The 10979-nt window shown below is 43.9% G+C and overlaps 1 protein-coding gene across 1 annotated transcript; it reads left to right on the top strand.

Annotated features, from left to right (window-relative positions):
- Positions 1–63: 63 nt before the first annotated feature.
- LOC109934925 (histone H1.5) lies at positions 64–1661 on the top strand. Its single transcript, XM_020533602.2, has one exon. It carries the CDS (start codon positions 64–66, stop codon positions 1351–1353), a length of 1290 nt encoding a protein of 429 aa, XP_020389191.2. The 3' UTR covers positions 1354–1661.
- Positions 1662–10979: the final 9318 nt, after the last annotated feature.

Genomic DNA, 10979 nt, shown 5'->3' with positions numbered 1-10979 from the left:
TAAATACAGACCACATCATAAACCCCCCACTCCCCCAAAGCCAAGTGCTGACCGAGCCTCGGGATGTGCCTCCTTCACCCGGTAAACCGGAGCCCTCCCTCCCCCACCCCCGCTACCTCAAGGCATCTCTCAGCAGGAGCTGTCCTGTGTGTTAGTTGCCCCACATTCCGGCCCGATTCCCGACCCCGACCAAGTGCGGAGGGGGCCGGCCGCTGCTGTCGCCGGTGGCCCGGGCCCAGCTCTTCCAGGGGAGGCCGGCCTCGGGCCGCTGGCCTCCCGCGCTCGCCGCCTGTCACCGCCGAAAGGGCGATTTTACCTGCCGCCGCCCGCCACCCGACCGGCTTTCCGGCCGAGCCCGGTACTGGAGGCCACCTCCTCCCACCTCTGGTCGGCCGGGAACCGAGAGCGAGGATCGGGGAGGCCGGGCGAGAGGATACCAGGTTCCGGGAGCGCCGGCAAGGGCCCTGGCTGGTCGGTTTTGGCGGCGGAAGAAACACAGATGCGAGAAGAGTTGGCCATCTCTGCCTCCCCCATTTGCTGCCAAGAGTTGTTGTTCTCAATCAGGTCCGCGCCGAGCCTATAAATTGCCAGCGTCAGCGAGAGCTGCAGATCCAGAAGGGACTGGAGAGTATCCAGTGTGTGCTAGCCAGGGATCCACAAACACAGGCCTGTACCCAACCCCTCCCTGCCCCCACCCAACCCTCTCTCTCTCTCTCTCTCTCTTCCCTGGAGAAAGAAGCCACCAAGACCATGACTGAGAGCTCAGCCACCACAGCTGCCAAGCCCAAACGCAGCAAGTCAACCAAGAAGCCTGCCAACCACCCCAAGTACTCTGAGATGATCATCGCCGTCATCACAGGGTCCAGCAGCCGCACCGGACTGTCCAGGCAGGCCATCCAGAAACAGGTCAAGAGCCAGTACAAGCTGGCAGAGAACGCTGACAACCAGATCAAGCTGTCACTCGTCAAGCTGGTGACCAACGGTGTGCTCGAAAAGACCAAGGGGGTCGGAGCCTCAGGCTCCTTCAAGCTCTCGAAGGGTGAGGAGCCAAGGAAGTCAGTGGTGGCCGTGAAGAAGGCCAAGAAGCCAGTTAAGAAGAGCACCTCACCTAAGAAGGCAGCCAAGCCCAAGAAGGTGGCCAAGCCCTTGGCTAAATCCAAGAAGGCCAAGGTGAAGAGGCCAGTGAAGAAGCAGGTGAAGAAACCAGTGCAGTCCAAAGGCTTAAAGAAAGCAAAACCGGCAAAGGCAAAACCTGTGAAAGCGAAACCGGTGAAGAGGAAGGCGAAGCAGACGAAAACTAGCAAACCAACAGCAAAAAGCAACGCAAAGAAATCAGCATCCAAAAAGAAGTGACTGATTCTATCAAACTGTAGTCATACAGACTTTTAGCCATTTCTGTAAATAGTTGTTTTAATTTTTTTTCTATGAAACTTTGGTTGACCTTACTGCTAGGAGTTAGCGAAAAAACATAGAGCTTTCTTCATCATGAATGTGGTAATACTAACATGGCTGAAATTTGCTGTACTTTGTAGTAATTTTCAAGCTGATTTCATGTTTTTATGTACAAAAAGTTGTCTGTTCAGTTGAACCATGCATATGAAAAGAATTTTCTTATGAATCCAACTGCCGTCCTTGAGTTTCAAATAAAAAAATTAACTTGATATTGTCTGTTGTCTCATTCATTCAGTGGTTAACATTCTTTTATAGATTTGTAGTTTCCTTTCTGTTCCAATTTCTATCCAGCATTAACTAGCTGTAGGATGGGGTTGACTGAACTGGAACTCAATGCAGTTTCTTGTCTTCTATTAGTCTTCTAGACATGGAAGAGAAGGAGAGGGCACCTCAAGATGGAGCATTTACTCAGTGAGTGGAAGAGGTTTTTTTGAGTCAGACCACAAAGAATGGGCAAAGATGGTGGCAGCAGGGTAGGAACTATTTGGGTTCCTGGCCCGTCTGCTTCTTATCACCAGGCCTGCTGCATCCTTCCTTATTTTCTTTTATTAATATTTTTTGTACCACCAAGTTCATCTTACCTTCTTTTGGCGGCTTCAGGTGAGGAAGAAAGTTCCAAGAGGCTGCTGCAGCAGAGAACGCAGTATGGATCCAGCTGTTCCTCGTGGCTGTGCCCTGGCAAGTCCTTTGACTAGGCGGCTTCGGCAGCGGCTGAAGATGAGGGTGGTTCCCGGCCCGCGATTCCAATGGTCTGGGTTTCGTTGAGGCTTCAACAGCATCTTGGTGGTGGCATGGCTGGTCTGGCCCAGCCTGGGATTCCTTTTGGTGGCTGTTTTTGTCACCATCGGTCTAGATCTCTTTGTGACAGTTTTAGTCAGTCTGTGACTCTATGCAGCATTTTCTTCGGCATTGTGATGGGTCAGGCCAGGGATTGCGATGGGGTTCGGGTCCTCGAACCCAGAGCCACGAAATGGACTAAGTGGACTTTGTCTTAATTTCTCTTTATTAAAATTTCTTATTTCCCTTTTTCATTATATTATCTGAACTTTTTATTTCTCTGTTTCTTTATTGTTCTAATTTATTTCTACGATTTTGTACTTTTGAAGGCCTGTAATGCTGGACTTTTTATTTCTTTATTTTTCTAATTTTTTTCGGAAGAATTTGTACTCCAGAATCTGTACCTAGGTACCTTCGTACCTAAGATGGCAACATAAGTGGCGACTTGTAAACTTTTCACCGTGATAATAAAACTAATTCAATTCAAGATGAGATTGTCTTGCCTTCAATGCAGCCTGATCTCTAATGGAATGAGTGGCTTGGAATTCCTTGTTTCTCTTTCTATGGAGGTTCATCTGGCATCAAGACTCGTTCCATTCTGGAAAATAAAATCTTAGGTGGAAGACTGGTCCTTCAAAATATTTGAGGGAGAAATTGGTTTAGGACCACCAAAATTTGGATCTCCTCTCTCCAACAGCTGTGGACAGGATCATTGAAGCTTTCAGTATTGCGGTTGATTGGGGAAGCTATTAAGGGAGATGGATGAAAGGTGGGTTAATGGAGTGGGATATGGACCAGTCATAATCTGATAGAATGGCGTCTTGCTCCTTTGTCTTAATTTATGGGCTAACCATTATGGTGATGGATGGCAATCCCACCAAAATCTTCCACAGGCTCATTCTTCAAGAATTTTTTCAAAAAACGTTCACAGGATATAACTGTCTCTGGCTAAGCCAGCATTTGTCACCCGTGCATAATTGACCTGATGAAGGTGGTGTCGAACTGCCTTTTTGAACCAGTGCAGTCCATTGAGATAGGTACAACCACAATGTTGTTAGGAAGGAAGTTCTAGGGTTTTGACCCAATGACAGTGAAGGAATGGTGATATATTTTAAAGTCAGAATGCTGAGTGGCTTCGAGGGGGACTTGCAAGTGATGGTATTTCCATGTATCTGCTGCTGTCAGCCTTCTAGATGGTACAGCTTGCAGGTTTGGAAGGTACTGTCGAAAGAGGCTCTGGTGAGTTGCTGCAGTACATCTTGTAAATGGCAGACACTGCTGCTGCTAGGCATCCAGGAGGGATTAAAAGTTGAAGATGGTTGATGTGGTGCCAATCAAGCATGCTGCTTTGTCCTGGACGGTGTCAAACCTCTTGAGTATCGGAGCTGCACTCAACCAAGCAAGTGGAGTATATCTCACCATACTCCTGACTTATACCTTGTAGATGGTGGGCAGTCTTTGGAGAGACAGAAGTTGAGTTACTCACCACACAATTCTCATACTCTAACCTGCTGTTGTAAACAAGAGTATTTAAATGGCTGGTCCTGTTCAGTTTTAATTACATTCACGGAATTGAGAAAATGGAAGGTCCTGGCAAAATAATCCTGTCTTCTGCATAGAGTTAGTGGTCACCAATATCTTCACATTCCATACCAGACCTTGTTTAACTTTGAAAATTCAGTGGAACTGGCAGCAGCAGTAAATGGAATGCTACTTAACTTTACAAGTGGTATTCAAAACAGGCCCTATTGGAAAGATGAAAGTCTTCTTTAAAGGCTGTCTGGTTCCCAAATTAGATCACTGGCACAATCTTGACTCAGTTCTGAGTGGACAAGGGTGACCCTCTCTGTTATATTCCATTAAGTGTAGGAGGTTATCTAGTTGAGGTGTATAAGATGATCAAAGGAAGTTATCAGGTAGAAAGAGAACTGTTTCCTCTGGTGGGATGGAAGGGATGATTGGAGGTGGGGAGGTGGTGGTGGAGTCAAGAACATTAAGGCAAAGCCTCAAAATCCTTATCAGACTGTTAAGGGGTGATGTCAGTAAGCACTTCATCACACAATGGAACTCTCTGCTTCAAAAAGAATATGATGAATACGAGCAAGTTGAAGCTATTTGACCCCTCAAGCCAATATTATTTAATTCTTTTAGTGCCTAGAAATCCAATCTTTGACTTGAATATACCTGAAATCCAAGCATCTACTGCTGTCTGGGGTAGGGAATTCCAAAGATTCACAAAACTTTTGGTGAAGTCATTTTCCCCCTCTCAATCCTGTGATTGTTTCTCAAAGTGGAGCTCAATGGGGAACTGAAATTGACAGACTTTTGCTAAGGTAGGGATGTTAAGCCATGACGTGATTGTAGAGAGGAACAAGCTCAAAGGGCTCAATGGCCTTCTTATATTCCTATGTAATGAAAGTTTCTCTTCATTGTTAATCTCAAAGAGAGAAGCTAAAAGATAACTGGGAAGGTGAAAGGATGTCAGATGAATAGAAGAGGGCCACCTTTCAGACACTGGGGTTGAGGAAGGTTAGGGAAGAGTAAGGGGAACTTCACTCTGCACTTAACTGATCTATACCCAGGAATGCTTGATGCTGAAACTGGAGATGGTAGTTAATGAAGGAGGTGAGAGTGGTAAGCTAATGAGAGTCCCTAGTCACATTGAATGGTGGAGCAGACTTGATGGGCTGAATGGTCTACTTCCGCTCTATGTGATATACATTCCATAGTTTCATTTGGTTTCAGGCACCCCTGCCAGATCCTACTAGATGATAAGGACAGTGGTATGGAGTGGCCAGCAACAGGTCTTCCCTTGGATAAAGGACCCCACACCTTCCATCTCACAAGAATGGCCCCTGAGTCAGAAGCCTACATGATTTCATTACATCCAGTGCCAATGGCACTGATGGCAGCTGCTGGTGATGCACCTACCAGGGGTACAGGACCAACAAGGGTTCCAGGCCTCAGGTGAATGAAGGCAAGATAAGGTGTATGTGTCAGGGTCGCAGGAGGTGGGATATGATGGCTGACAGACATTGCAGGGGGGTTGCTGTTAGTGGAACACCCCCATTCTTCCTGATGCCCGCTTCTTTGATCAGGCACTGAATGCCTTCAAACAAGCCAAAACCCCACCCTAAACATGACAGGGCTTTGCCTTTCAGACTTTCTGCATGGCAAGCCCCTCACTTGCTGCTGGTATATAACCAGCAAAGGCAAATGAGGCCCTTAAGTGGACAGTTACTTGCCCAACCAAGGACCTCAACTGATGGTGGAGTGGGAAGTCTTGTTCCCACCAGAGCTTAAAAGTTGGCTAAATGGAGACAAGACATATACTTTCTAGTTCAGTTTTATTCCAATTTACACATCATAAAACTCTATTGGGCTGATTACTTGGTTCTTGTGTATATATTCAGTTCTCAACCAATTATCCCTTAGTTAACAAATAACCATCACCCAGTTAAGACAGCGATGAGGAGGAGTGTCTTCTCAGTAGGTGGTCAATCTGTGGAATTTTTTACTGCAGAGGACTGTTCAGGCTGGCTTGTTAAGTATATTTAAGGCTGAGATAGACTGATTTTATTCAGTAAGGGAATTAAGGGTGCTAGGACAAGGCATGAAAGAGGAGTTGAGAATTATCAGATCGGTCATGATCTAGTTGAATGATGGACCAGACTTGATGGGCTGAATGGTCTATGTCTTATGGTCTTACATATTCCATAGTTCCATTTGGTCTCAGGCACCCGTGCCAGACCCTACTAGATGATAACAAAGCTATCCACGTATCTAAGATAAAACAAAGAACTGTGGATGCTGGAACTCTGAAACCAAAACAGAAAATTTCTGGAGAAACTCTAGGGAAAGTTACGATGAAGAATCACTGCACTCAAAATGTTAACTCTGCTTTCTTCCTACAGATACTGCCAGATCTGTTGAGGTTCTCCAGCAATTTCTATCCATGTATTGTCCAACCAGAAATGTAATTGTGCCAGATGTATTGGTGGAGTGGTTCCCACCCTTCTGCCTAAGTAAATGCCCCAAACCCCAAGTCCAAACCCACCTCAGGGCCAGGCATTATATTCCAACTCAGGTATCTGAACTGGAAAAGCATTCCAATTCCCACTGTTAATATCATTTACCTCAAGGAGCCCAAATATTCACAACTAAAGCAACAACTGCAATAGAAATTTGCAGCATCGCAGCATTTACTGTCAGGCTTCCAGTGTCAGTTGCCAGATTAATCTGGCAATCATTCTAGATAAGATTTTTCAAGAATGTCATCTACTTACGAACTTTCTAATAAGTTAGTCACTAAAAGTTACAAAATTACATGGAACAGGGGTAGGGCATTCAGTCCATTAAGCCTGCTCTGCCATTCCATTAGATCATGGCTAATCATCACCTCAATGTCACATTCCTTCATCATTTTCATATGTCTTGATGTCATTAGTCTCCAGAAAACTATCAATTCCTGTCTTGAACCTGCTCAATGATTGAGCTCCCACAGCCTTCTTACATAGAGAATTCTAAAGATTCACTACTCTCTGAGAGAAGAAATTTCTCCTCATCTCAGTCTTAAATGGCCTTTCCCTTATACTGTAATGTCACTTGGTTTTAGATTCACCAGCCTGGGGAAAACATCTGATCTACAGCCACACTGTCACACCGTGAAAAATTTTATAAGTTTCAATAGGATCACCACTCATTCTTCCAAACTTTGGAGAATACAGACCCAGTCTCCTCAAACTGTCTTCAAAAGACAATCCAACCATCCCAGGAATTGATCTGGTGAACCTCTGCTGTATTCCTTCAATGGCATGTAAATCCTTGCTTAATTAAAACCGAAACTGTGCACAATAGGTAAGGTTTCACCAAGGCTCTATACAACTGCAGCAAAACAGGTACTCAAATACCCTTATGACGAAGATGAACATACCACCTTGCTAATTGATTGCTGCATTCAGCACATTAAATTTTAGTGACTCATGAATAAGGACACACAGGTCATTTGGATACCAGCACTTCTCAAACCCTCAGCACTAAAGAAATACTCTTCCTTTCTGTTTAATTTAAAAATTGATCTAAAGATTTTGAATGCTTTTGTCAGCGAGGGTTGTGACATTGCTGAGTTACCCTTTACTGGATTGTGTGAAGCTGCTTCCAGCAACGTTCATCAATATCAAATTTTCTATCGGAGTAACAAGCAAAAGATTGTAAGGAATTATCTCCCCTTTCCCCCATTTCCCATCAAGTTGTGCACAGGTCTACACTTGGAATTTACTATTCTGCCTGCTTCTGTCAATTAGAGAGGAATTGTTTGACAATTAGTTCACCATTGGTAACGCCTTGAGTTTAAAATTCTCATTCTTAATTTTAAAACCTTCATGATTTCACCTCCCCCCACCTATCATGATAACCTCCTCCAACCTACAACCCTCCAACATTCCATGGTCCTCCAATTCTGGTGTCTAGCACATCCCTCATTCCCATTGCTCTAATTCTGGTGATGTCTGGGAGCTACCTGCTTCTTAAGCTTTGGAATTCCTTTCCTAAACCTCTACACCTTTCACTCTCTCTCTTCCTTCTTTTCAAATACTCATTACAACCTAGGTCTTTGAAAAATTTTTGTTCACCCTGTCCAACTTTTGCCTTACATGGCTTGGCGTCAATTGAATTTGATAATTGCTTTAGAGATATTTTACTCAGTTAGTGGCACAACAAAAATGTAAATTCCTGTTGTTAGTGGGGTTAATGTGCTTCCTATGTAGAGTTTAGAAGCTGTTCTTCTGATTAGCTGCTGGAGTTGCGTTCAGCAGATAGTTCAATTGTGACATTGAAACAGTATTAGCAATAAGAATTCTACTTTGTTTTTGGCCATATGGAGTATTATGTAAACATGGAGGGTAGTTTATTAAGTTAGGGGAGACACAGGGATCTTCAAAAATGACACATCCTGTTGTCACTCAATATTAATGCAGTGCACATACTCTTCATTTATCATGCCATGCCATCTGAAGCTTTGAAAGGATGGAATCCAGTTTTACTTGCTCTAGTGAATAATGCACACAAGTCTGTGAAAGTTGTTAGACAGGTTGAGAATTAGGCATTCTCAACCCCATGTTAAGTGGAAACATTATAAATCAGTGACTAAGACATCAATTGTAGTCCAATTCTGAGTCCCACGTCCTTTAGGAAGGATGTTAAGACCCTGGAGAAGGTGCAGAGGAGATTTACCCGAATGGTACAATGAATGGATTTATTCTAATGATTCCAGTCTGATCTTTGCTTTTCTTAACCCAACTCCCTTCACGACTTTACAATGCATCAGTTGAAAAGGGCCAGTGTAGACATGGTAACTTACTCTGCTGTAATAACTCAGTAAAGCCCGACTAGAAAAGAACATCATTATAGAACAACTACTCATGGCAGACGTAGATGTCCTAGCTCGGGATAAAAAGTTCTCTGAGTCTGCTTCATACATTTTTATTTAACCTGTTCAAAAATGTTGTCACACATCTCTGGAGTAGGGTGAATTTGAACCCAGGCCTATCTGGTTCGGAGCAGTGACACTACCTCTGCTTTATAATTTTTTAAAATTCAACTTACTTTTCTATTCAACATGTTCAGAGACATTGTTATACACCTCTGGAGCAGGTGGGGCCTCCTGGTCCAGGGGTAGGAAATAAAACATTTGGAGAGATGGAGATTATTCTCCTTAGGGCTGAGAAGGCAAAGGTGACCTTTAATAGGGTTGCTCAAAATCATGCTTGATGAAGGTGCTATTAAGAAGCCGGTTTCAGTGGCAGAAGGGTCACTAAGCAGGGAATACTGAAGGATTGATAAAATAACCAGGGGAGATGAAGATACCATGATTACACAGCTTGTGCGTGATCTTGTAGGCCCTGTCTGAAAGAGTGATGGAAGTAGATTCAACAGTAATTTTGAAAAGCGAATTGGACAAATTGAAGGGAAAATATATGCATGTCATTGGGGAAAGAGCAGGGGTTAGTGTAATTGGATAGGTTTTTCAAGAATCTAGCACAGGCATGATGTATGCCACCTTGTGCAATTTACTTTTTTGGGAGGATTAGACTCAGAAATTTGGTGTATGTTAGAGTGTTAAGATGTTAAGGGCCATATAAGAGAACAAACACTGACCATCTGCCTGGTGATGTAGGAAGATCAGATTGGGTGGAGTGAAAACCTTCACGACCAGACAGGAGTGAAGAAAATTTAAAAGAAAACACAGACCAAATGGTCGCCATAATGCAGAACCCGTATTTGGTCGCAAGGTCTTTATAATGTCTGGAATTTGTGACATTTTAAGTTTGCAGAGCATTTACAGCACAGAAGCCTTCATAGAAACCCCTACAGTGTGGAAACAGGCCATTCGGCACTTTGTAAGATGCACTGCAAGAACCCATCAAACCTCTTTCAACAGCATCTTCCAAACCTGTGACCTCTAACACCCAGAAGGATAAGGTACAGATAATAGATGGGAACCACAACCTGTAAGTACTCTTCCAAAGCACCACCATCCTGAATTGGAACTGTATCACAGGTCCTTCACTGTCATTGGGTCAAAATGTTAGAATTCACTCCCTAGTGGCTCTGTAGGTGTACCTACTCCACATGGTCTGCAAGGATTCAAGAAGGCAGCTCACCACCACTCTCTCCACAGCAATTAGTGATGAGCAATAAATGCTGGCCCAGCCAGTGACATCCACATCCCATGAACTATTGGGGAGATGTAGGTAAATCGACCCAATAGTTCTTTGCTCCAAAAATCCCTGACACAGAAGAAAACCTCATTTCATGGAATGACTTTGATAAATTGCCTGGCACATAGAAAGCCACCTGCTAAATGTGCATGCGCAAAAAATTAGGCTTCACTGGATGAAAACAGTTCAAGGGTTGTCACAAGGGACCAGTTTGCAGATTAGCCTTGCACATGTGTTTTTCTGCTTTTTGTAATGGGAATTGATTTTGTAACATTTAGGTTCGTATTTGATGGCAAGTGACTTTTCATTTTTTTATTCACTCATATTATTTGGTATTGCCGTTTATACCAGCATTTATTGTACATTCTATTTCCTTCACAAGAAGGTAGTGAGCTGCCTTCTTGAACTGCTGCAATCTACTTGGGGTAGGTAGACCCACAATGTGGTTAGGGAGTGAGCTCCATAATTTTGATCTAGTGACTCTGAAGAAACAGCAATATATTTCCAAGTCAGGATAGTGAGTGGCTTGGAGGGGAACATCCAGCCAAATGGAGGTCTGCAAACACCAATCAACATATGGATGCATTGACATCTAGTTTTGGAAGCTGCTGCCACATGTAGACCGAGGATGTCCATTCAGCACAGTAAAAATTATAGGGGATGTAGCTTGCAGGAGGTGGTGTCCCATGTATCTGTACCCTTGTCCTTCTAGTTGGAAGTGGTCATGGGTTTGGAAGGTGCTGTCTAAGGAGCCTTGATAAATTTCTGCAGTGCATCTTGTAGATGGTACATGCTATTGCCACTGAGTGTCAGTGGTGGACTGACTGTTTGTGGATGTGTTGCCAATCAAGTGGTCCTCTTTGTCCAGGATGGTGTCAAGATTCTTGGGTGTTGTTAGAGCTGCATACATCCATCCCATGGAGTGTTCCATCACACTCCTGACTTGTGCCTTGTAGATTGTGGACAGGTTTTGGAGAATTAGGAAATGTTACTCACTTCAGTTTTCCTAGTGTTTGACCTGCTCTTCTAGCC

This window comes from Rhincodon typus, chromosome 37 (assembly GCF_021869965.1).
Source record: "Rhincodon typus isolate 14 chromosome 37, sRhiTyp1.1, whole genome shotgun sequence".
NCBI classification, from domain to species: domain Eukaryota; kingdom Metazoa; phylum Chordata; class Chondrichthyes; order Orectolobiformes; family Rhincodontidae; genus Rhincodon; species Rhincodon typus.
The sequence above is the reverse complement of the archived record's forward strand: the minus strand, read 5'-3'. Positions and strand labels throughout refer to the sequence as shown.